Genomic DNA, 27,529 nt, shown 5'->3' on the forward strand with positions numbered 1-27,529 from the left:
TGAAACGGCAACAGCGACAGGAAGCGAGGATCGTCGTTCGTTAATCATCAAAAAATCAGTCCCCGTCGCGTCTATTTCTCGCGGCACGCATTCGTCGCGTATCGCAAACGCGCGCGCTAAATAAACGGCCGGACCCGCGTACGGCCGAGTCACTCATACGGAGAGGAGGGCGAGCCCGTTGTAATTGTGCGATCCGCTGGAGACGGTGTCAACGAAAAAAGGTAGAGAAAACGAGCCCGTGGCCGCATCGGCGATACGTTGTAACAGAGATATACATATATTTGTATTTATATCCCCCTCCTCCCACTCCTTCCCTCTCGGCAGCGTATAGAGCAGCCACCGGATCCTCGCCGGATCGGTCTGGCCCGCGCGCCTTCTCTTACGTCAAAAAAAAAATGTAACTTTAAGTTTCTCTTATCGGGGTAAGAAGAATCATCGGCGAGACATTGCTCGTCGTCGACGAGCGCTTCGACGTCGCGACCCACTTTCGCTATTCGTGCACCTCGCGTGCCGGCCAAATTGTTATTTCTTTATTGTCTCATATCGACAAAACACACCATCCTCCCGCGCCTTTCGTCTCTCTCCCTCTTTAACTGTTCGCTCGCGCTGTCCTTTTCTACCTCCCCCTTCTCTCTCTCTCTCTCTCTCGCTCTCACCTTCCCTCTTTTTTTCTTGCTCTATCTATATCTCTCTCTATCTCACTCACTTTCTCTAGTTATTCTTCTCTCCTTCTCTAACAGTGTATCGCACTAATATTTACCCGAGCGATAGAATTCTGGTTTTATCTTTCTCTCTCTCTCTCTCTCTCTCTGGATGCTCTTCGTCTTTTTCTCTTTTTATCTTGGAGCGAGCGTTACTTAATTTACTGCCGTATTGTCATGCCGGCGTCGAACGTGTACGCTACTGTCAGAGTCGTGCGCTTCCCTCGGTCCAGGTTTATCCTCTCGATTTCTCGATAACGTACGCGCGTGGAGAATGCCAAACAGCCGTTAATTAGCGCGTGGCATTTAACTCTGAGTTCAAAAGGCGGATAATGTCACTTATAAATAACTCACTTATTTTGAAAGTAGTGGAAATATAGGTGAAAGTGATGGACTAACATTTTATGTTTACAATTTATTTAAATTTATATTTCTCTCACAGTTGCATCACTTTCAAAATGTTCATTTGTAATATATTTTCTTGACATATGTATATATATATCTACTTAATAAATTTTTCAATTATGTTACTTTTATTATATAAAAGTATATTGAAAAATATCTCTTGCGTAATATTTGCAAGATATTAAAAGTGTATTTGCTTAATATTAAAAACATATTTCAATGAACGATAATAATGACCATAGTTGATCTCAGTATTCCAAACATAGTGGTTGACACAATGTCAGTTTGACATTTTGATTTTTCTCTTTCTACTTTTTAATTATAACTTTCACTTGATAAGGACCAAAACCATATGGTCGAAACGTCGTGATATAATAATCAAACAATAAATTGCCAGTTTGGTCGTATAAACACTTGTTTATTAATAATGACCATATTTTATCTCTATGTTCTAGCACAGACAAAATGTCGGACCGAAAGGCAGTAATCAAGAATGCTGATATGTCAGAGGAGATGCAGCAAGATGCTGTTGACTGCGCTACTCAAGCTCTCGAAAAATATAACATAGAAAAGGTATGCACTGTTTGTAGTATTATCTGATGTATGTGGCTGAATTAGATAATGCACTCTGAATATTCTGCAAGCACATATTTTGTATGGAACAGAATATTGAAGATGTGATCAAAATATGTATAGAAATATTTGATATAGATATATTTTATATAGATACATAACGGAAATCTTTATGTAAAATTTTTTCCATATTCATTAAAGTCTTTGTATTTGGCATGTAACAATTCTTACTTGTATAAGCTATACCTCAATAGAAAGTATAAAATATTGCATATATATGTTAAGAATTTATAATTTAAAAGAAATTAAGGAAGTCAAAAAATATCAATTGACATTTGGAATAACTTATTATATATAGAACATAGGGTTCATTTATTTTATAATAGTTTAATAAAATCTGGAAGATTTTTATTTAAAAACCTAATATTCTTTAATTTAATTATCTTGAAATTGTTAAAGTTGTTATATTCTGCAAAAAAGAAATGTATTATATACATGTATCATTATATGTAAATTCTCAAGTTATGAAACATGATGAAGTTATAATATATGATGAAATTGTTAGATCAATATCATTATTGATTTGACCATTAATATCTTTTAATCTTTTTCCAGGACATTGCAGCATTTATCAAGAAGGAGTTCGATAAGAAGTATAATCCGACGTGGCATTGCATTGTAGGACGTAATTTCGGTAGCTACGTGACGCACGAAACAAGACATTTTATCTATTTCTATCTTGGTCAGGTAGCCATTCTCCTCTTTAAGAGCGGATAAGCTCGTTTCTCTATTCTCCTAAACTCCATCCTACCTTTTTCCTTCCTTCCTCCCTCCCTTGCTCACTACGTAAAATATACACATTTAAAATCACCACCATGTGTAAAAGGAACGTCATTATGCATTATGTATACATTAAAAAATTTATTTTAAAAAGCAACGCATGTGCCCGATAAGCAAGTAAAGAGAAATATTAACGTTTCCAACTGATATATTGTTCGTCGTTATGCGAAACAAATTCTAGAGAAACACACTGAAGGGTAGGGAGATAAACTGGGAAAAAAAAAGAAAGAAATGACATACAACCTTACATGTTGAAATGTACTTTGTATGCCAACAAGTTTGTTGTGTTCTTGTTTTATATTATTAGGTGAATATGCAAAATACGGTTGAGTTCAATACTGGCGATTTTAAATTAGCAAATTTTAGCGTAATTGTTTAATATATAGTGTTCAAATAACACTCTAAGTGCACTACGTATACTTCGCGTTAGATGGCCACACACGAAGTGTGCCCTGCTTTATATTCTACGTAAAACTGGAAGTACATGGTATCTGTAGCTAATCGCCAATAATGAATGTAAGCCCGAACGAGATTGATTGTCTCTGCAATTGTTATTTTATATTAATTGGAAACCATAGTCTTTTGCGTACTACATAATTTGATTTTGTATTTTCTACAGCGACTGACATTTCTGATTAGACTAAGAACTGTTAACATGATTGAATGCAAAAGAAAAAAAAAAAGAGCTCAATCTCTCTCTCAATGTACGATATCATCATCGTACACGTCTTATTAATAACAACTTTATTTCGATCGATATAAAACTAACATGCTATTAAATAACAATATTTGACTCGTTCATTGCTCTACCTTCATAATTTTTATATCGTGCACAGATTACAATGCAAAAAAAGGCAAAAAAAGAAAATTTTATCTCGAGACGATGTATACTTGGGGTATAACATTCGTTTCCAGAGAAAAAAGATATCACCTTCTGCTCATATTAAATTCTATCTTTTATGTAATATTCAACACTCCATATTATGGTACTTATATATATATTATATATATATAATAAATATAGATTATACATATAATATACTATTTATATATAGTGCAATCTTCAAACAATTTTTCATGCAGTATTTGATTATCGTAAACGTTGCTACATTGTTCAAATTTTAGACTGACTATTAAATAATAACAAAAATACTATCACACCATACATAATTCTTTTTTTTAATAGAAATATTCACACAATGCTACTTTTTTAAGTAGCAAATATGTGTAGCAGAAAGTGTTCAAAAGTAAAACCATGACGGATATAAAAAAAAAAGAATCAAATACTGAAAATCGACTTGTTACCGAGAATATCTGAAAATATCTGAGTTGATTGACATGTTATTATGTTTTTTTTAATTTATTTATATTGTACATATATTCCAGCAGTTTTATTGAGATGCATAAATATTACATATATAAATAGTAACACACACAGAATGTGAACTGTACTTTTACGGTGTTATATGATGTACGTTATGCTTTCGCCGTACTTGCTACATGAGATTGGTTCAAGAAGTATGTTGTTAATAGATGTTCTAAATGAACCTGCCGAAGAACCTGTTACGCTGTTAAGGCAGTGGTTGTCACATTCGCTTGCCAACATTTCAAAACATTGCAAAGTATCTGAAATTGAAATATTTTTCGTATTTTATCTCGAAGATACGATCTAATAAGTAAAAAATAAATGTATCACCAGTGTACGTATTTTTTGGAGAGTCGAGCTTCTCGACGTGGGAATCGCTCTGTATTTTTCACCGATCTCGAGATATACTTTCGCGATCGAGTCTGCATGCAGAAGATGCGGTAAAAGCAGATGGATATTATTGTGCTTAACAATAAAAATCAGTTCCACACAACGAAACGATGTACTTTCTTTTTCTGCGAAGCTCAAAATGTACAGGTAGTTTAGGTAGAATGGAAAGCGAAATTGTCCTAAAAAATGCGATATTGAATACCACGAGATCGAATTTTCTCGAAAATTATGAAGTTAAAATAACAGAGAGGAAAATGAATTGTAATCGCACGAACAGCTTCCTACGTACACATGGACACCTACGCACATGATATTGCGAGAACATCAATAATGTGTTCTCTCGATGAAATTCAACCTTACGATTCACAATATAGAGTGGCCGCCTAGATAACTACCTGTGGTGTCCTGTATAATTTGTGTAACTTTGTTAAGTTCACCTACATCTCATATTTCCGTCCCTAACTATCATCAATATGTTAGCGCTTTTGCAATATTATGCACACATTTATATTTATATATGTATATTCTTGTATATGTAAAAGCAATGTTTACATTTTTTTACAACCTAATAATTTTTCGAATTATTAGAATTATTTTTCTGTAACATATGCGCTTCATTTTGTGAAATCGATAGATTAGTAATATTATATTTATTAATATCCATTTTAGATCAGCTTATTGAAATATTATTTTATTTTTAACATAATTATAACTTTAGTATATAATAGATTATAAATATAATCATAAATATATGTTTTTCAGTTTTATAAAGACACAAGTTAAAAAGCTACAAAAATATTTTTTTACATTGTTCTTCAAAAAATATTTTATATTTATTAATTTATTATCACTTTATTCTTAATAATTGTAATTTGGAACAAGAGAAATAGATAATATTACATGAGTATTGAAATATTGCTTATATATAATCTGCTATGGTTGAACTTAGATTTGATTGAAAATGAAATTTTAATTATATTAAATGATTAAATATTTTTTTTTTTATAACGCAAGTAGAAAAAATAATTATTCCTCCCAAACATTGTCACGAGTTTTTTTTTTTCATTGAATACTTTATGCTGTTAGGGCGAATAGAAAAGAATTTGGTGTTGACTCTGTAGCAGAGAGAGTTTATCCGATAATCGCAAACTTTTGATCTGTGATAAGAGAGAGAGAGAGTGTCAAGTCCTAATCCATTTCTTTGCCATTGATCCAATAAGCAAGGAAAAATATCGATGGGATGTTATCGTGCGGTCTCTCCTTCCCCAAAAAATTGTTGCACATTAGTTTTTGCAAAGTTTCACTAAAGAATTGGACGTTTATTTTCGAAAATGTGTCATTAGGCTTAATATCTTGTCATATAGAAGACTCTTTACGTCGTTAGCCCACATATAATCCAAGTGGTTGAATTTATCATGTGGCACTCGGAATTTACCATAAGGATTGCCAAGTTCTGTGTATAATTTATTCACGTCCTATGGAAAAAGCGTAATGTGAATGCAATTATTTGTGCAATTAAAATCAGTAGTAATTAAATTCAGTTTATCTCGAGTATTTTAAGTATTACAAGAGATTTTATTCTCTCCAAAATTTTATAACACGATCTTGTGTGAAATGTATTTCAATTATGTTTCATCTCTCTTCTCTTTCTTCCTATATATATATATATATATAAGCTTATGTTTTCTTCACAAAGAAATAAATATCCTGACAAATATTAAAGATACTCGAAATAAATCAAATAAGTAAAAAAGTTACGAACCTTGATGTTCGCCAACCAATCGTTGCTGCTATAATGCAATGAGATTGGTACTTGTATTTTTTTTAGATCATAAATTGGTGGACTAAATGAACCGTATTTCCTTTTATTATTGAGCCATCCATAATCGTATTGTCTAAACTGTCCTGATTTAATAAATGATAACATAAATGTACTATTGTTTTTTATATTACATTTTATAAAATTTTGAAAAGTGTTTATAAAATTTGAATATGATAAAGATACGTTGCTTTATTCTTCTTAAATACAGTACGAGCACATTAATACAAATAAATATACTTACCACTTCTGACAAGTTGCGTATAATGCATTATTTGCTTCGTTGATGCACCAGCAGGAATATGTCCCAAGACTATCGGTAGAAGAGTCTGCAAAAACAGCATTAATGTAAGTATATTTGTCGAATCTCGATAACAATTGATGTTATTATCAGAAAAATATATATACATACTTAAGTTCAATTACTAATCTTTAATATTATTTAAGAAATGAATACATGCACAAACAAGATGTACCTTATTAAATAGCTCCTCGTTATATCCAGCGATTAGGAAGAGCAGATTCGAGCAGAAGGGTTGCGTGATGACGTCTTCCGCGCACACTAATTTTTGAAATTCTTTCATCCCTTCGTCGGTAGGCAGGAATTCATATAGACCGAACAATTTCATCACCATCTACAACGAAACGTTTAATCCGTAAAATCTTCAAAGTTTATTAGCACTGTAATTTTTCTATCAAGATTAGAATTACATACGTCAATGGAATCCATGAATCTTGCAAGGAGCTGTATAACTGCACTCGTTATTCTACCGCAATAAGCGACAGGAGCCATGGCAAACATCGCCTGGATCTTGTTCTGATACTCAGGCATCTCCGTTGCCATCACGAAGAAACTTGTGGTACCCTGGCTATGACCCAAGTAAAACAGCTTTTCTTGACCGGTGGTCTTCAGGATGTAATCTATTGTCGCAGGAAGATCGCGCGTGGCAATCTCATGCCAGCTGTAAAGTACAAGAAAAAAAGGTATGATTTCTATAAATTATTCACTAATATTCTTGAAACTATAGTAGTATTTATATTTAAATAGAATAAATAATCTGATAGACTTATTATAATTATGAGAATACTTAAGAACATTCAAGTAATCATTAGTTAAATTAAAAAAAAAAGAATTAGTTTAAAATCTAAGTATATGTGTATATGTCATTTTATGTTTTAAATATATATATTTATTTAGCAAATATAGTTGATCAATATTTAATAAAAATAAAAATAAAAAAAGATACGCATCAAATGCGTCAGATAACATTATCAAGAAATTATAATTTTTATGTGATTAATAAATATCGGCAAAAAAAATATAGGATATTTTTGTCGCTACTTTTTCTTACACTTATATAAATATTCTGATGCTATGACTGTGTATGAGTTATATCAAATTTTACATATTACATACAATTGTATTTATGCTTTATTCATACGCTAATACTTGGAATGATTAATTCTGACATTATATTTAATCATGATGTATATGTCTGACGTATCGAATAATCGAAGAAACATGTGATAAGCAAAGATTTTGTTATTTAAAGCACTTTAAAATAAAATTTAAAAATTTCTCTCTGCGATAACATTTGTCATAAATTATTTTATCTTCAAATTGAACAACTTTCAACAAAAAAATGTTCCTCTTTCTTGTCTTGGTGTACGTACAAAAGGCAATAACAAGGGCACAATTTTAAATTATGTAACAAAGTTATTTTAACATAAGACGAGTAAGATTAGCTGGCAGCGTATGTTTAAAAATAAGATAAAAGATGCGCTAACTCTGCGACAACCCCTATATCGATACTTTTTTATTACATTCTTTCCAGGATCTTGATTTTAATTTTATCTTGAAATGTTTTACCAGAACACGTGTTTTTTTCCTATATATCCATATATGTTCTCACCTGAAATCCCAATACTCTTTGTCAAGGGTAGATAAAGACTCATGTTTACGCGAATAGAAGGAACCACGCGCATTACCAAGCCACACGTCATATCCCGCATCCGACAAAATGTATGCTAAAGGATCAAAAATAATTACAGCATAAAAAAAAATAATAATTAATAAAAGTAATGAAAATTAGAATACAAATAATAGAATAAAAATTTTTATCAATTTTTTAACTCTGTAAATTAAAATATAATTGTCAACTTATGATTTATACGCAATTCAGAGTCAGATATTAAACTACATAATCTAAGAAAAAATTCGTATTTATTTAAAAAAATAATTTAATATTTTATCAAAGTATCTTTACCTAAAGCCTTCTCGGGTCCAGAAACGACCCAACTCGCCGAACTACATAAAAGACCATGCATAACAAACGCAACAGGCTTTTGTACTTCGCTCGAATTTGTCCGTCCTCTTAATCGATGTAATTCCAAAATATAACCGTCAGATGTGATTACTTTGTGTAGCTGACCATTGTAGCCGTATTTGTTCACTAATTCCAGCTAATTAATAAAATAATAGCTTTTTAATTTAAATCGCACAGTTAAGAGATTCTTAAGAACTGGATAAAAAGATTACTGTAGCAATTTTAAGCAAATATTTTAAAGAAACGATAAAATCTACGAAATTTTTATGCTTTTTTACCAATATTTCATTATGTAACACATTCTTAATGATAAAACAAATATAAATCACTCTAAAAACCTTTCAAACGCGATAAAAGTTATATGTTTTTTTTGTATTATTTATGGACATAGATTTCTTTTCTTCTAAATTTACTTTTGACACAAAATTAAAAGATGTACTTACAGTGGTAAGGTCCGCGTCTGGATGTCCGGAAAAATGGATTAAGGAAGATTGCGGATCTGCGAATTTCTTGCTTGCTGCCAATATCCGTTGATTTATCGACGAGATATCCGCTTGATCAAAAGGAAAACTTGGCATCGACCTAACGGACACCAGAATCGAGAAGAGAAGGGTTGGCAGTAGCATCGTAGTCGTTTGATGAGATTGCAATTTCGTGGTTGTTGAGATCGAAATAAATTGTGCGATTTTGCGCACAATTTTGTGGCGTGTATATATTACATATGTATAAAGACGCCACTAAATATATCGTCAGTTTGTTTGCTGCTTTATACGGTCTTATATCAAATGCCATCGTTATAATCTGTCATAATTTCTGGTTTGATAATGCGATTAACGCATTGTAATTGAGATATCGGAAAGAGATTTGTGGACCTTATCGTACGCGCGAAGCACAGGTGGACCAATTTGTTTGTACCTACGAAATGATATAGTATTTTACATATACATCTTTTGCATGCAAATGCATAGTCGCATTGCGGATTTATCTGTTTGTGTGATTTTTTGACAAGATTACTCTGAAAAAAACAAAAGATTAATTAAAATTTATTATCACTTAAAAAAAATATATATATATATATATATATATATATATATATATACAAAATAAAATAGGTAGTCAAATCTTGTAATTCTTGACTTAAAAATTTTTGTCATTAAATTTAGTATAAATTATTGATTTTAACTTAAGTGCATCCGCTAACTTGATTAGTTTTGAGACGTTTGACATTTTGTTTTGTATTATTAATTCACCAATTGGAGATAATAAAACTAAAATTTAATAAAATTACCTCAAAAAAGACAAAATTTGTATTGCAGTTATGAGAGTTCTTTTATATTACATGATATTGATATTATACAATGTGGAATAAGCTCTTTTCCATTATACAGCATAGTGCAGCTGCCCTTTTTAAGTTATCTGCATCACGACAGCCCACGTCAAATAAAGATTACTATAATACAAACATTACGAATAAGAGAGGGGAAAGAAAGAGAAAGAGAGAGAAAGAGAAAAAAAGTATAATTCTCTAATATTTTTCAATATTCACATTATTTTCTAATATTAATTGTATTTTTTATTATGTATTTTGATGTCATTTACATTTTTTTGTTTATTTTTTTTATATAACTTGTATAAAAGCGATTAATTTGCTGCATTAAAGTTTTATTATATTCATGTAAGGTTTGTCTTTTTTAGATAAAAAGATTTATTCAACAAATGGTGGGAATGCTTCACAATCGGTATCCTGAAATAAAATGAAAAATCGATCATAAGAAACAAGGTAATTTATATTTTATTTCTTACATATTATTTTTTATTATTTAGGTTTTTTTAATAAATATAAATATGAGATATATACGTACGTCAAATATCATCGATGCACGTCAAATAAATTTGCAGTAATATGCAAAATAAACCATAAATATTTGCGCAAAAATCTATAGAACGCTAAGGGTTAAACTATTGCTCAATTTTTTATTATAAGTCATTTATAATAAAAGGATTTTAATTTTCATGAATCCAAGAATTTTATTCTTTATTTATTATTGAAATGCAGCATATCATATAATCATAAATAAAATAAATTGTGGAAAAAATAATTGTAGAAGAAAAAACTTTGCGAGAAAGGATAAATAAGAATATAAGATGAGAGAACGTGGGTAATATTTATGAAAATAAATGCGACGTAATGAAAATACAGTCAATAAATTTTAAATAGATACAATATTTCATATATCAATAAATTTCAAGTAGATAAAGTATCTTACGATGACACGAGAGAGATAAACATACACAATTAATTCTATGAGAATTAACAAGAGATTGTTAACTCAAGTCAATAATTGTATCGAATTAATTTTAAGATCTAAAATAGCTCTGCCAACAAGAAAATTAGAAATCCTGAATTAAATTTCATAAATTATTTACAGAAATTGAAAGAATTTTTGACAGTATTTTATTTTATTTGAACTCTTTCATTAAACTTATTATCGGGTCATACACAAGCGGCTTCGCGTCGATGGCCCACATAAAATCTAGATGGTTGAATTTCTTATCTTCCACTAGAAATAGACTATAAGGATTGCCTAATTCGCTATACAGTTTTTCCACATCCTGCGGGAGAATCATGATATAAGTATAGAGAATTCAAGCAATTAAAATTCAAGCAATTAAAATATTATGAATAATATCTATAATTAATAACTATAGTACTCTAAAATTAATAATTAGCCTGAGTTAAATAAATATCCTGACAGATATTAAAAGACATGCTTGAAACAAACTATTGTATAAAACAATTACAAACCTTGACGTTTGCTAACCAATCGTTTTTACTGTAAATGAGTGAGACTGGTACTTTGATCTCCTTTACATCATATTTTGGTGGAGTACGTGAGTTATGGTATTTTTTATTTTGCAATAATCCATTATCAAATTGTTTAAATTCTCCTGGTAAGATACGTGAACCTGATGACAAATGTGCTGTTGTTATTATGTATTTTTGGAAATGTATAGAGATTTGAAGATAATGAATATTTTGTTATTTGTACTTATAGAAGCGTAATGTGGATGCTCACCAGATTGTATGAGTTGTCCATAATGAATAATTTGCTTTGTGGATGCACCAGCAGGAACATGTCCTAAGATTACTGGTAGAAGACTCTGTAAAAATGACGATAAGTATTTATAATTAACGATATGAATAATATTATTAACCAATAACATTAAAAATAAGTACTTTATTAAAAAACTTATACATTTTAATTTATTCTTAAAATCAAATTAGAAAAAAATAATATTATAGAATATTATTTGATAATACTAATAGCATAGAGTACACTGTGTAAGGGAAAAAAAAGAGAGAGAATCAGCATATTAGTTTGCGAATTCTTATCTTCTACTTGAAATTGCAAATTAATGACGTAAAAAAATTGGATCATACCCTATCGAGCTGATCAGGATTAAATCCAGCAATTAGAAACATCACATTCGAACATATTGGTTGCGAAAGAGCGTTTTCCGCACACATTATTTGTTGCATTTTTTTAATGAAGACGTTGCTGGGGTTAAATTCGTGCATACCGATCAAGGATGTCATTGTCTGTAACAACGCGTTTAATCCGTAATAGAGACATATTAGACATCGGAATTGTACGTACATCGAGAGTATAAGAGAACTGTGACAGCAATTGGAGGAAGGGACTCTTCATCCTGCCGCAATAAGCGATCGGAGCCATGGCGAACATCGCTTTAATCTTGTCTTGGTATTCGGGTACCTCCGTTGCCATCACGAAGAAACTTGTGGTACCCTGGCTGTGTCCCAAGTAAAACAGTTTTTCTTGACCGGTAGTCTCCAGGACATGATCTATCATTGCTGGAAGATCGTATATGCCAATTTCATGCCAGCTGCAAGAGGAGTACACATAAATTATTTTTCGATGTTAGCGTATTAATTATAAATGTACGCGCGATATCATTCACATATTATAAATATTTGTAAATAACAATTTATAATAATAAGAGACTATATACATATATATATATATTTTTTTCTATAAATTTTATTATGCAAGAATATTCACGATTAAGAACTGTTGAGAAATTTCAAGAAGAAAAAATGTTGGTTTTTTTAATTATTTTATATTTTGCTAAAACAAATATTTCATAAATATTTGACCAAGATAAGATTGAGATTAAAGATTGAATATAATATATAAAATTTATTGCATCTGTATAAATATCCCGTTGTACTATATGTATAATATATTCTTATCGACTTTTATACAATTTTGCGTTTTTTTATTAATGAAGCTGAAGATATTAATTTTGACATAATCCATTTCATCGTGTATCTTGAGACATAATCAGATGGAAAAGAAATGATCGATTGAGATTAAGCGATTAAATTATTTCTTATAAGATAACACACAAATTACCAATAGGACAGTATTTTTTATATGAGATAAATATAGATCTTGAGATAAACTATCAGCTTTTTATATATTTGTCAATAAAACACGCAATCATGCAGTTGTTATTTGTAGCGAAAGATTGATTATTGATTAGCACAAACAATAAGAGGCTTTAAAATGAATCACAAAATAAGAAAATTGATATTTCTAAGCGTATAATAAACATGGATAATAACATATTGTATCATCTATTTTCTCTCTTGATTCTTATATTCCATCATGAATTAGAAAACTATCATTCTATTGGGAGAAATTAATCTCTTCATCGACCAAAAAATCTGTAGTGAGAAAGATATCCGCGCAATTTTATAATACTCTATACATACGCATAGAAGGATCCTTGAAATATGATTCACCGCGTTTTATTTACGATAATCTAAAGTTTATCTAGAATTATTTAATTATCATGTAATGATTACGATAAACATGTTTTACAATTGTCATTGTGACATTGTCAGAGACTTATATAATAAATCATAATTATTCGTTTAGATTAATAAAATGAACAATGAACATTACTTGCCATGTTCTTAAACTTAAACTTCCCTTATCTGATAATATAGCATATAACATACGTATAAAAATATTAATATTTTTTTATGTTGAATCTCTCACAATATCTCGCGTGCGTCAGCTTAGACTTTACCGTCAAATCTATCAATAATGTAATAATTTTATATTTTTTTCAATTTAAGTTTACTCTATTCACATACATACAATTTTCACCTGAAATCCCAATAATTCTTCTTCTTTATGGAGGCCGAATTTGTATGTTCACGGGAATACAAGGTGCCACGCGCGTTACCAAGCCACACATCATATCCCTCATCAGAAAGAATAAAACCTAAAACATTAACTCAAAATATAATAATAATAAAGACAAGTTAGAACTGACACAGCAAGAAATTAATAAAAATTTCGTCAAACGAATTTTTTAAAATTTATTTTGAGAAGAGTATGAAAACAAATCCGCAGTCAAAGTACAAAAATTATCTGTTTGTACTGTTGATTAGTCAAAGGAAATATTGTAACAGCATATTTTAAATAATGTAATATTTAGATAATTATCTAAAATATGGAAATAAGTTTTGTCAACTTATGACTTGCGCGTGATTAGAGCCTCAAATATTAATACTTTATAGAGTGTTGATTTTTTACCTAAACCTTTCCCGGGCCCGGCAAGGACCCAAGTTGCTGAACTGCACAAAAGGCCATGCATCACAAATGCAACAGGTTTTTGCGTTTGCGAATCGCTGGAATTAGCTCGTCCTGTTATCCTATGTAATTCTAAAATATAACCATCAGAAGTAGTCACTGTATGCTGTTCGCCATTGTAACCGTATTTCTTTATCAGTTCCATCTGCACGATAAAATGGTAGCTTTCTAATTCAATTTCTGATGATAGATTAACAATAAGAAGTAAAAGAATTGTTATCATAGCGATCAAACGTTTTTGATGTTAAGCTCACCTTATTAATATACAAGTTTCAATATGATCAATAAAATCTAAGTAAATAAAAAAAAATTTAAACACAAATTTATATAAAGTCGATCATGCAACATATTTTTTTTTCTCATCAAAGCGACGAAAAAGATTAATAAAAGATTAAAATATCAGTATTTTTATTATAACGAGCAAAAAAGAAGAGTTATGCAGTCGTTAGAAGTTTCCATTAATGTAAGTTATATTCTTGCACGGAATTTTAAAAAAATTTATTTAGAGCACAAACTTGTGACGGATAAAAAAATCGATAGCACTCACGGTCGTAAGTTGCGCATCCTCAGGCCCGGCTGCAATAGTGCCTAGATCTGGGAGTGCTGGTATCAGATCTAAGGGATCCAACAGAATTTTCGGTATTTTTAACAAGTTATCTATTATTACCGCGTTTGTGGATGCCAAAAGCGAAAAAAGAAAGATTGGTAGCAACATAGTTGCTTTTTGATGCAATCGTGGTTGTGATGGAATCCAGACGAATCATCAAAGATTTTTTTTAGTCGCACGACATATATATATATGCATAATCACTTATTCACTAATATCGTCAGAATCGATCTGCTGTTTTTGTACAATCTTATTGAATGTCATCTGCTAATTTATCATAACTTTTGTTTCAATAATTGGAAATCAAGCGTATTAAGTCGTAATTGATGGCGTTGTGAAAAAAAAAAGATTTCTTGGTCTTACTATTAATTACGTGAATCGATTTTTTCCACGGGTTATGTATGAATTATGTTTTACAAAAATATTATCGATCAATTTAAAAACCTGTAAAAAGAAATTTAATTTTAAAGCTTTGCACAGATGCGCAATAGGTACTTGTGTAATACTGTCAAACATCAGGCTTTCAATGCTTCAGTTATTAATGTTTGTATAACCAAATTAATATAATTAAGTGTTTCTTAAAAATTTAATCAAAGAAAGATATATTAAAGGTCACGGCATTACAATGCTGATGTGTGTTGATAAAAAAAAGATACTGAATGTTTTAATCGTGCAAAAATTTATTGCACCTGTATAAATATGTCGCAATATTACTTTTATGTGACTTTTATACAATGTAATCTATTCATAAAATTGTAATACTTTGATCAGCTACCGCCTCTCAGACAAAAACACTGTTGCCGGAATCCTTGCATATCTTACATAAGATCGCTCATGCTGTATCTATGAAAGCTAATGTGTTTTTTATTTAGATATTACAAAGACATATATGTATATATATATATATATGTATATATATCAAATAATCCCAACAAATATACCATGATAAGACACACCTAAATAAATATATAAAATAAATGCTGTAAATGATAAGAGACTGCACGAGAGCGGGCACGAGCGAACAAGTTATGACGCTGGTCAATAATCAAAGAACGAAAACAAACTCACGTGACAACGATTGTCAAAGTATTAAGATATTTATTTCTAACGCCGTTATTTTAGATTTCTAATTGAAGAAATATGATTGACTTAAGAGCCTGCAATTAAATTTTCTTTTTTAGATAGTAAAAATTCATATATATTTTCAAAATATATCATTTAGCTTATTCGAGCTTATAGAGAGAGTGAGAGAGAGAGAGAGAGAGAGAGAGAGAACAAGCTTTTATATTTATAAATGTTTATCAATGAAGCATTTTCCGCATGCGCGCATCTGATATTCGCAGTGAGAGGGATTATGTATTCATTAGCATATGAAAAGCACGACAAAAAAAAGATAGATAAGAAAAAAAAATAATATAATTTGTAAGTCTTTTTTAAAAACGTGTATTGAAGAACTTGGAGATAATTTTATTTCGACAAATATAATTGAATATATTATTTTTTTAATCTGACACACTTACATACACGCATACATATATACACAAGTTTCGCATTAAAATTTAAATAATATATATATTTAAAGATAATGAAATCTTACCGCATTAATGTATCCAACCAAATTCATTATGAAGAAAATAATTTTGTTCGATTCTAGAGAAACGATACAATTCGAAATCGTATAAAGAAAAGAATACTCCATAATATTAATTTGTATATATCAAAAAATATTCAAAATATTTCGAAACTTGCCATGCGTTATCTGTAATCATTTAATCTTTTAGTTATCCAGTAGAATTAAAGCTATTGGCGCCGCAGAATTGTGTAACAATTTCAAGACTGTCAAAAACATTCGTGTTACATTTTACTATCTATTATCAGATGAAAGATAACGCAGCAGCTTTTATTTCTTAATCTTTCTAAATCTGTATTGAATGATCATGATTTCTCGTTCACATGATAATGCCACACACAATAGCAATTTTAATATTCAAAATTACACTTCCCACGACAATACTTAAATACGCCTAAATCGAAAGTATAAAGCATTAATGATTGTTATAATAAATTATAAATAGATACTCAGGAAAAATATTGTCCATGTATAATTATAGAAATAAGTATGTATAATTATATGTAGTATAAATATTCTCTTTCTTTCTCTCCGCTTATATATAGAAAAAATAATTTAAAAAATTATAACAAATAATCAGAAAAATTATATTTGCATTGTTTTTTAAAAAAAGTAAAGTTTATACACAATAAGATTATACAATATTTTATATATAATTATGTATATTTAACTATAATTATATGTGGGTAGTTTTTTTGAATATGTCTTGTAATTTAACAACCTTGATGATTAATCGTAAAATAGGTACATGATAATTACGCGAATTAAGTACTGCGTTTAAATCGATACAAGTATTGCTACACGATTCTTACAATTTCGTAAATATAAGCATAATGTATTTCATACATAAAAAAGTTTAAAATATTTTAGATAAAAGAAGTATTTAACAATGCATATATACATAATGAGAAATCTGCAATTATACATACTCTAATAATATAATCTATGTAGCATATTATTTCTTGTACGACAATTATAATTATTTTATTTCGGTCTTTATTATTTATACAGCGTCTTCTAGATTCTTTTGTACTCTTTGCCATTTTGCCACCATAGTCGACATCTCCTTGTGCTTTTTACCAATACTGATTCTCGCCTAGAATCATATAAAACGTCCAATTTTCAATTAATCCATGTATATATATATATATATATATATATATATATATATATATATATATATATTAATATCAGTTTGTTAGCTAGATTAATATAAGAGAGAAAATGTTATATCTCAAAAAATATTAAAAAATTTCTAAGTTGAGAATAAATAGAAAGTCACAAGATCAAAAAGATTTATTTCCTTACAAACTAAAAGAAATAATTTTTAGTTTCAAAAATTATCGTATTTAATTTAATATAACATAAAGAATTAAAACTTGTTAATTATAAAAGAGAGTAAAGTGTCGAAAGAAATAACAAATTTTGTGATAAATAAGTAGAGACCTTTTTCTTTTTCCGTTCTTTCATTGTTGTATCACTTGACACGATTTCCGATTCTGTTTCCAATTTAGTTTCTTCAATCGAGACTGGGGCCTGTTCCGTTACAACGGCAACGGGATCTTGTTGCACTGTTCGTTCCGTTTCCGTTTTTTCGATGCGTGCAATATCGTTATAAAAAGAATCAAGAGCAGATCCCAGAGATTCCTTTGAAGCCTTAACCGGCGGCTTGGCGATGATTTTATTGTTTGTGTAAATCGGTGTGTATCCTACCATGAACTGAATCGCATTCTGTCCACCGTGCTTGTTTGCAACTGCGATTGTCTGCTAACAAATACAGATATATAAAATACATAAGACTTCCATAAAAAATGTATTTTAAATTCTAAAATACACCAGTTTGAAAACATTAGTTCCTTATATTTATTATACGTTCGTTATATGTACGCAAAACGACGGTTATCGAATTTCTTGATACTTCAATATCTTCTATATATTTCGATTAAGTATATTTGTGCATCAAGACATAAATATATATGACATTCATTTATCATACAGAATTTATTGGTATAGCAGAAGTGCACTTACATTATGCAAATGTTGATGAAAGGCTGGATAATGAACAAAAGGCTCTTGAAGCAGACCTGCCTGATGATGACTTAGAATAGGTATTGTTGGATCTCCAATCGAAGGGGCGTAAATCGCATTACTTTGTTGCGATGCTGCATTATATATTATCCCTTTCAAAGTAGCCGTCTCATAGGACGTTTCCGACAGGTCCACACCCGGTGGCAAAGGTTCCATATTCGCGTGATTCGAAGGTATCGTAGTTTGAGGTGATATGGCTGCCTGTGGATGTGCGTAAGACAAGGATTCTAATGCAGGATTTACCATCTGTGTTGTATTTAGAGTTGTTATATTATCTGTGAAAAAAAACGAGTTTTTTTACTAATATCTATAATAATTATTATTATAACACTTATCTTTATAATGTTATATTGTTTGTAAAAAAAAAAAAATACGAGTTTCTTTACTAATATCTATAGTAATTATGATTATAACAATTATCTTTATAACATAATATTATGCACACCCACAATCACTGCATATAGCTATTTAATTTTTTATCAATTATATTATAATACTATAATAATTAATTACCTCTCCCCAAACGTTTTCTCTTCGCGTCCAAGGATTTATCGTCGGGTTTATTCTCCTTTTTCCTCTTGTCCTTCTTCAAGTCTTCCGCGAATATTCTGGGTGGCGGCGGTGGACTCGGATTAGATATTTGCGGCGGAGGTGGTGCTTCCAGATCCGTGGGACGTCTCTCCGTTACATTTTCGTCATTCGTCTTATTATCATCCGACTCCTCAGCTTGCTTCTCCTTCGTCCTTTTCGTTCCAGGTGATTCTAGCGTAAAAATAATAAAAAGTTAGTTATATTGTAGATATAGCTTAATTTATAGTTTTTCTATTGATTATATATCATAATGTCTATATACCTGCCACTGTTAATTCTTCCGATTCTGGTGGCGGAGTTGTGCACAATTCCATCTCCTCAGTGCCACCGGCAATACCGGTATCAGGATAAGTCCACTGTGAAGTTCCAGTGGATGTATTGTGGTAGTAATATCTCTTGTGTGATCTGAAAAATCCCCCGATCAAAAGGGAGAATACATGAAATAACATTACTGACGTTTGCACCATATTTTCTGTTATAATTTTCTATGTTACATTTAATGCACGCTTAAATAATGTTTCCGTGGTGAAACATTTGGTCGCGTCCGTCACCAGTTTCTTAAACGAAAGCAAAAATTAAGAACATAATCTAGTAATCACTCCTACCTGCGATGTTGTGTCTCGATGAAGGCCTTTCGTTACAGGAGAGATGGGAGATGTAATTATGTAATTATCAGAATGTATTCTCTCTTGGGGGAAATATTAATGCGAAATTACGGCAAAGTGAAAGGAAAGAAAGGTATTTATGACTGAAGGGAAAATAATGATGAAAATATTAAGTCCCAATATAATATCTGGTTTATTTGTGATTAGCACATCCCAAGGATTACCAGATATTGATAAAATATAATAGATAGGATAATACTTACATTGTTAATCATCGTTCATGTCTTTATCAGAATAAATAAATGAACGAAATTATAATGTCAGATAAAATATTTCTCGCGTACACTTTGAAACATATGTATATAAGAATAAAATATATATTTTCTTTTTATACCTTTCATATTTTATTAAAAAATAAAATATATATCTAGCGCAGAGATAAATGTAAACCTAATAAAACTTTACAATATTTTTTTCATTTCAATAAATAGCATAAAATTAATCTATATAAATAAATATGAAATTTTTTTAAATAATTTTTTTTGACACTTTTTAACAAGTTGTGATTAAATTTTCTTGCTTTGATAATAATAATATCACTGATAACGATGATAAAATATTATAGTTCTGTTATAGTTATTTTTATAGTCATTCTTGAAAAGTAATCCATCAAAGCTTTCTCTTTCTTTTTCTCTTTCTTTTGCTATATATCATTTATATGTTATTATGTTAAATGTAAATAATTAATTAAGGCCTGCTTCAATTAAAAAATTATTATCTCACTTTTTTCGTGGTATCTTCTTGTCTTCATTTAAAATTTACTTCGACTTCGCAGTTATCTCATAATTATAGCACAAATATATTTTTAATCCAAGTAACGTTCTTCTTATTGAATTATCGCTTGCAGCAAATTACATTAAATAGATTGCAATATATCACTCAGCACATATTAATTATCACATTGACAATATCACAAGATCAAAAACTTCTTAAGACTAAATAAGAGATGATCACTTGATTTAGCACTAGGAATATATTACACTTTAAAAGAAAGCATAATTCTTACAGGACTGCACCTTCATTAAGCTAAATTTTATAGATGAAATGATAAAAGTGTATCAATTTGCATTATATGTTCTAAAATTCAAAAATATATCTGTGTAAATTAAAACCAATTACATATAATTATTCTATACAATCACGATAATAAATTATTTATCACAAATATTATCGAATTAGTAAGTTGATAAATTTTAGTTTGATTTGATTTGTGGAAAGAATATGAATTGTATTAAAAAAAACAAATTTAAAAATATATTCGAATTATTATATTAAGTTTTGAAATATTAGGAACTTATTTAGTGTGTATAGAATATTAAGCTACTGAATACCTTCTTAAAATTAGTGTACCTACTCCTAGATCTGTTAATTAACTAATTTATAAATCTACTAAAAATGAATAAATATTTCCAGTGATGAATGAAATAATGTAATAGTACATAGCAATATTGCATGTATGTATGAAGAAATAAATAAATAAATATGTGTTTGTGTATCTCTTCATTGTATAAATTAACGATACACATATAAAGCCATTGAACATAAATGTTGTGTATATAAAATACCTATATTTACATAGAAAAGTAGTGCAAATTGTGTATGGAATACCGTACCTATCCCATTGACATAGCCAACCAGCTGGTGCTGCATCTTGTTCTAATCTTTCCAATTCATGATTTGTATTAGTCAGCCACTTTTGAAAGTAACTTTCCTCTAAGCTACTTGCCGCCCATGCAGTAGATAATGTCTGTAACAGAATAATAATATTAAGTTATAATATTAAATTATAATAATTTATATTAATATTAATATTAATAAGTTTCATACAATTATGCCAAACTTATCCAAATAATATGATAGGTATATGATTAATTTAAACATATTTAATAATTTCACTCCAAATACATTTTAGCTATATAATATTATAATAAATGATATAATAATATTCATATATATAATCTTGAAAAAAATACTCACTTGTAGTTGAATTTGCATTGTTTGAACAGCAGAGACACTTTCTCTTCCTTCAGAAAGAAATTTTAATTTTTCCGTTATAATTTGAGACAAGTCATTCATTTCCTTCTTATCATTATCTTTCTCTTCAACTGTATTGGGCACTGTTTTATCTTCTGCAAGTACTTCCGAATCACACGATTCGTCTTTAGAATCGAGCTTTTCTTCGATCTTAACACTAATGCACTGTTCTGTCTCTTCACACACTTCATTGCATTCTTCTTGGCTTTCTGTGCATGGTTGATTAGGAATTCCCATATCGTTTTCAGTATTACGTGAAATAGTTTCACTGCTCACGAGATCACTATTATTATCACTTTGAATTGTAGTGTCATTATAAACGTTATTTTGTTTAACTTTCGTTGATGAAACTAAAATTGTAAAATTACTTAATTAAATATAAAAATATTATTTTTATATATTGTATAATTTAAGTATAATTAAAAAATGCAAAGTATAATTTAAAATGTATACTTTAAAATGCAAAGCTTTTTATTATATTATTGTGATGTAATAAGTAGATAAAAATAATTGATACCATCAAATGCTATTCGCTTCTTTCTTTGAAAAGCCTTGCCACACGCTTGCATGTCTTCAAGAAATATATTCGTCTTAGATTTATCTTCGTCCATCTTTGATTCTTTTTCCTGCGTTTTTTCATCATCATTCTTCATTTCTTGACTATCTCCGTTGTTGTCATTACATTGATCACTAGTTTGTACATTGCTAACATTTTTTGCAGAAACACCATAAGAAATTTTTGAATTTATCACATCTATATATTCGTCATCTTGTGCAATCGGGAACAAAGGTTTTATCTCCTGCTTAGGTTTAACTTCCTCTTCTCCATCTGAATCATCTCCATAACCAGGTACTAAGGACACTTTAAAATCCAACTTCGGAATTGCATTTTGTGTATTAACACAATTATTCTTGTTTCCTATGGAAAACTGTTTTTCTCCTTCAACTATACTTATTATATTCTTACTACTAGATTCTGCTATTTTACATTTCTCAAATTGTTCAGATTGATTTATACAATTTGATATGTTAGTCGAGTCAGGTTTGTACGAATGAGACAAATTTTTGATAGGAGTCTGTATTCCCATTGGGTGGAAGGCAGGTCCGATTTCACCAGCTTTTAGATATGATATAGAATTTGAATTTCCTGACTTAGATAAAGATGTCGACGTCTTTTTCTCATCTGAAGAATTATTTTCATCCTCCGAATCGCTTCCGTCGCTACCAAAAGATGTTATCATCTCTATCCGTCTAAATAAAAAAAGAAATATATTTTTTGACAAAAAAGTAAAAATAATATTAGTTTGTATAGTTTTTTTCATTTGCCATACCCATCATCAGAATCATCATCCTTCACAGGAGACTCATTCTTAATTTGTGGTTTGTTTTCCGAGTTATATTTTTTAGGAGGTTCATTATGCATAAATCTATTGCGATTTCTTGCTACCACCTCTTGTGGTATCATGCCCTCTGGTATATTTGCTTGTGACTGTCGATCTGTAATAATTATTCATCTCAATAATGTACTCCATAATTACACTAAATGTAAAATTTATAGTTTAAAGAATGGCAATTACATGCGATGGATGAAAAATCTACCCAATGAGGTCCTTGTATTGGATGTTTCACTCCAGATCCCATCTCAGATTGCTTTCTTATTAAACGTAATTCCTCTGGCATATCCCATGTTACCTCATTAGTCTCAATGTGCCAATAATAAGGATAACCAGTAGAATCGTCATAGCATTCTTGCCACACTAGTAAACATACATAGTTCTAAGCATTTTAAATATTTTAATTTTTTTCCTGTTTTTTCTATTTAAAATTCTTACGTGTTTGCTGATTCATATGATGCACAGACTGCGAAGTTGACTTAGTTGCTAAGCTTGGATCATTAACAGTATTTGGAACAGGTTGTTCTGGTGCAATAAGTTGAATTTCCTACAAGAAATATAAATAAAATTTCTATGATATAAAGCATATTACCAATTAATTACCTTAAAGAAATCATTGACTTGATCGTCTAATTTTTGTATATCTTTCTTGGGATCTTCTGTGTCACTGTCAGAATTGTACTGGCACAAATTGGCCAATGGATTGCTGGCCTCATTCTGCACAGGTTGTATATTATTCACTGGCTTGGATCTATCTGTAGATAATTTATAATAAGAATAATATAAGCAAAAGCAAGATAACATATATATATATATATATATATATATATATATATATAAATTTTTATAAAACCAAATGGAAATAAAGGAATAAATAACAGTGATCAGCATATCTAGCAATTTAAAATATAGATTGATATTTACTTTGTGTATGGTCGACGTGATAATTTCCTTGAGATCTATTGAGTGTCAAGACCGGCCTCCTCTGACGTCTCTTCATAATAAAAGAATAGCAGAGCTATTCGCTAAATTCAGAAAATCTTGAAATCAATTCGCGGGGCGGAACGTGCTCTTCGTCAACTTCGACCTTTGTTCGCACATATGTTTCTACGTAAAAGAATACACGTGCGCATATCATTTACGTGGATTAATTAAACAATTATAAATTTTCATATTGTGACGAAGTAATTATCATACGAGACTTTTAAGTTTGCTGAATCGTAATCTAACCAAAAATATTCCATCCATTTGTTTAACCCCGATAGTACGACTTCACTGTATGAAATTGGCGTTCTTCGAAATTCATCTTAATGATGCAGTGTTGCCAACACTTGCATCTCTAAAAAGTGTCCTAAAATTTTCTCTTGTCAAATTTAAAAGCTAAAAAGGATAAGTTTCAATTTCTAAAGTAACTCGAGTTACTTTTTAGAAAAAATAACGATAACAGTAACGAGTTACTTTTATAAAGTAACTTTCCTTATATATATATATATATAAGGTGTGTGTGTATTTAATAAGTACAGGATATAGACCCAAACGTTCCAGCCAGACTTTGAGATTATTTTATAGGAAATTTAATTCTGAACAAAAAGTTATATAAACATGAGTCGAAAAATGTTTCCCTAAAAAATTAACTCAAAAACTTCTAAAATTATGATCATTTTATACATTATTTTATATATTTTTACAAATATCAGCAAAAATCTGCTTTTTTAACAAAAGCTATCAAAAAATTGTAAAAATTCGAGTTAAATTATCTTTTAAATTAGAGAGATTAAAATGATTGTAATACGTTTCATAGATTTTAAGATCAGTTTCAAATATATAAAAAAATGTTTTTGGCTCAACTTAGTAGAGCTTCTTAAAAATATTTTTTATTTATGCTATTATACAACCTTAGCTAATTTTTAATGTTTATCTTGCTTATTTGTTAGTCTACTAAAAAAAATTACTTTTCTGTATTGTTTAAACCAATTATTATAAGAGAATAATTTAAAAAACTTTATAGCGTCGATAGCCGAAAATATACTTTTTTATATATTTAAAACTGATTAACTCAAAATTGAAAATCTATAGAACGTACTACAATATCATTTTAATCTCATTTGAAAGATAATTTAATTTCCTAATTTTTGTATCGGTACTTTTTGTTAAAAAACATACTTTCTTTGATATTTGTAAAAATAATCGTATAAAAATAATTTCAGAGATTTTTGGGCGCTAACTTTCTAAGGAAGTATTTTTCGATTCATGTTTATCAGAAACTTTTTGTTTAGAATTGAATTTCCTATAAAATCAAAGGCTGGCACGTTTGGATCCTGTATATATATTTTTATATGTAAAATAATGTGCACAACTGTTGAGCATCGTCTTGTCAATATTTACGTTGATTTGTTGGTTCTAGAAGTAAACACTAATAACATTCGATTTTCACTTTTCACATTTTCGTTCTAAGGGAAAAGTTACATAATCGCTGCCCTATTATCGAAGAAAGTGTTCGAAAATTCTATTGGTGGAGTAAAGTATTACTAATTGTCCAATCAGAACAAAGAAATCTTTCTTCTTATCGTTCTGACCAATCGAACGATTCGAAACTTTTCTAGAAACGGAACACATCTTCTATAACAGCAGTTTTCCTCTTGCTCCTTGCTATGATACACTTGGTGAAATAGGTTATATATTGAAAACGTTAGAAAGACAAAAAGTAAATAAAAAATAAACGTGCAACTACAGAAAACAAGGCTATTATTTTTAATTCTTGATAATATCGTGCAGATAACATGGTGCAGTGTTTAGTATTATAAACGAAAAAAACATTATTTTACCAATAACGTTATTATTTTCTTTACCTTTTTATCGATTTTCAGAATCACAAACCAAAAATCGTTAAATCACAAGTATTATTAAGTGCATTCAAAAATTGTTGACAGAGAGGAAAATGGAGATGGAAGAGGTCACAAAATTGGAACATTTATCTCTGGTGTCTAAAATATGCACAGAATTGGAAAATCATCTTGGATGGAACAACAAAGATTTGGCTGAATTTATTTTACATCTAGCTGAAAAAAAACAACACATTTGAAGCGTTTAAGAAAATATTGATCGAAAATGGAGCTGAATTTTCAGACTCTTTCATAAAAAATCTTAGGATAATACAGCATATGAAACCTGTTACGTCTGTCGAAAAGCCATCAAAACTTATAAATAAACAGAATGAACTGGCTCTAAAATTCCCTGCGCTAGCATTACCAAATGATGATCCGCACTGTTCAAACATCAAAAATGCCAAAGATGAAGATATTGTCAACGACGTTATGGCTTCTTTAGAAGCATTTGCACCGTCTAATAAAAAACATTCTACAGGTAGGATGCGCCGCCGGTAGAGTCGCTGATCGTGGCTTTAGAATTGTTGCACAGCTTAAGCGCCCTTGACAACGAGGGTCTATTGACGCGGCTAGGTCGACGAATGGCAGAATTTCCACTCGAACCAAATTTATCCAAGATGTTGATCATGAGCGTACACCTTCAATGCTCCGATGAGATTCTGACCATCATTAACATGCTATCCGTTCAGAACGTCTTTTATCGGCCGAAGGACAAGCAGGCTTTGGCCGATCAGAAGAAGGCCAAATTTAATCAACCGGAGATCACTTAATCCTATTGGCGGTTTATAATTCCTGGAAAAATAATAAATTAAGTAATGCGTGGTGTTATGAGAACTTTGTGCAGATCAGGACACTGAAGCGCGCCTAAGATGTGCGCAAGCAACTATTGGGCATAATGGACAGGCACAAATTGGACGTAGTGTCGACCGGCAAAAACACAGTACGCATACAGAAGGCGATGTGTTCTGGATTTTTCAGAAACGCCACGAAAAAGGATCTGCAAGAAGGATACAGAACATTAGTCGACAGTCAAGTCGTATATATTTATCCGAGTAGCGCATTATTCAATCGCCAGCCGAAATGAATAATTTATCATGAATTGGTACAAACCACCAAAGAATATATGAGAGAAGTGACAACTATTGATCCAAAGTGGTTAGTAGAGTTTGCGCCAGCGTTCTTTAAATTTAGCGATCCAACCAAACTCAGCAAATTTAAGAAGAATCAGAGACTAGAACCGCTCTACAATAAATATGAGAAACCAAATGCATGGAGGATATCTCGGGTTCGCAAGAGACATTTATTAATTAAAAAATTCGCTGATAAACTATGTAAAAATATAAATTTCGCGTTATAACGATTTTATCTGCTTGCATATTTTATATTTCTGAAATTTATAGAGAAAAAAGTAAATTAATAATTAATAAAACAATATTGTTTGTAGATCTTATCTTGTGATTTTGTCCGGCAATCAAGCAACACTGTCTCTCAGGATCAATTTCATCACCTTCGGTTAAATTAACCGAC

General features: G+C 30.1%; 3 protein-coding genes across 6 annotated transcripts; 1 reads left to right on the forward strand and 2 right to left on the reverse strand.

Moving 5' to 3' along the window:
* Window positions 1-122: 122 nt before the first annotated feature.
* On the forward strand, window positions 123-4,383 carry LOC126850944 (dynein light chain 2, cytoplasmic). The gene is made up of 3 exons (XM_050594436.1): window positions 123-221; window positions 1,562-1,679; window positions 2,295-4,383. The coding sequence occupies exons 2-3, from the start codon at window positions 1,572-1,574 to the stop codon at window positions 2,454-2,456; spliced, it is 270 nt and encodes an 89-aa protein (XP_050450393.1). The 5' UTR covers window positions 123-221; window positions 1,562-1,571; the 3' UTR covers window positions 2,457-4,383.
* An 837-nt stretch (window positions 4,384-5,220) lies between these two features.
* LOC126850955 (uncharacterized) lies at window positions 5,221-14,857 on the reverse strand. The gene is made up of 16 exons (XM_050594444.1): window positions 14,656-14,857; window positions 14,052-14,253; window positions 13,620-13,737; window positions 12,081-12,327; window positions 11,864-12,022; window positions 11,499-11,583; window positions 11,228-11,388; window positions 10,885-11,034; window positions 8,865-9,158; window positions 8,362-8,557; window positions 8,008-8,122; window positions 6,810-7,056; window positions 6,571-6,729; window positions 6,339-6,423; window positions 6,038-6,180; window positions 5,221-5,750 (listed from the first exon to the last, which is right to left on the reverse strand). The coding sequence occupies exons 1-16, from the start codon at window positions 14,821-14,823 to the stop codon at window positions 5,595-5,597; spliced, it is 2,685 nt and encodes an 894-aa protein (XP_050450401.1). The 5' UTR covers window positions 14,824-14,857; the 3' UTR covers window positions 5,221-5,594.
* A 1,304-nt stretch (window positions 14,858-16,161) lies between these two features.
* LOC126850898 (formin-binding protein 4-like) lies at window positions 16,162-24,444 on the reverse strand. Of its 4 annotated transcripts, none has more exons than XM_050594359.1 (14): window positions 24,348-24,444; window positions 24,042-24,224; window positions 23,721-23,872; window positions 23,556-23,664; window positions 23,301-23,480; window positions 23,055-23,220; window positions 22,241-22,974; window positions 21,667-22,073; window positions 21,303-21,436; window positions 19,287-19,429; window positions 18,947-19,195; window positions 18,374-18,708; window positions 17,792-18,112; window positions 16,162-17,441 (listed from the first exon to the last, which is right to left on the reverse strand). In XM_050594359.1, exons 2-14 carry the CDS (start codon window positions 24,115-24,117, stop codon window positions 17,349-17,351), a joined length of 3,099 nt encoding a protein of 1,032 aa, XP_050450316.1. In that variant the 5' UTR covers window positions 24,118-24,224; window positions 24,348-24,444; the 3' UTR covers window positions 16,162-17,348. The 4 variants fall into 4 exon arrangements, with proteins under 4 accessions (XP_050450316.1, XP_050450315.1, XP_050450314.1 ...); XM_050594358.1 differs by having other exon boundaries at window positions 24,315-24,410; XM_050594357.1 differs by having other exon boundaries at window positions 24,042-24,410.
* Window positions 24,445-27,529: the final 3,085 nt, after the last annotated feature.

The sequence above is a fragment of the Cataglyphis hispanica genome, chromosome 7 (assembly GCF_021464435.1).
Source record: "Cataglyphis hispanica isolate Lineage 1 chromosome 7, ULB_Chis1_1.0, whole genome shotgun sequence".
Lineage (NCBI taxonomy): Eukaryota > Metazoa > Arthropoda > Insecta > Hymenoptera > Formicidae > Cataglyphis > Cataglyphis hispanica.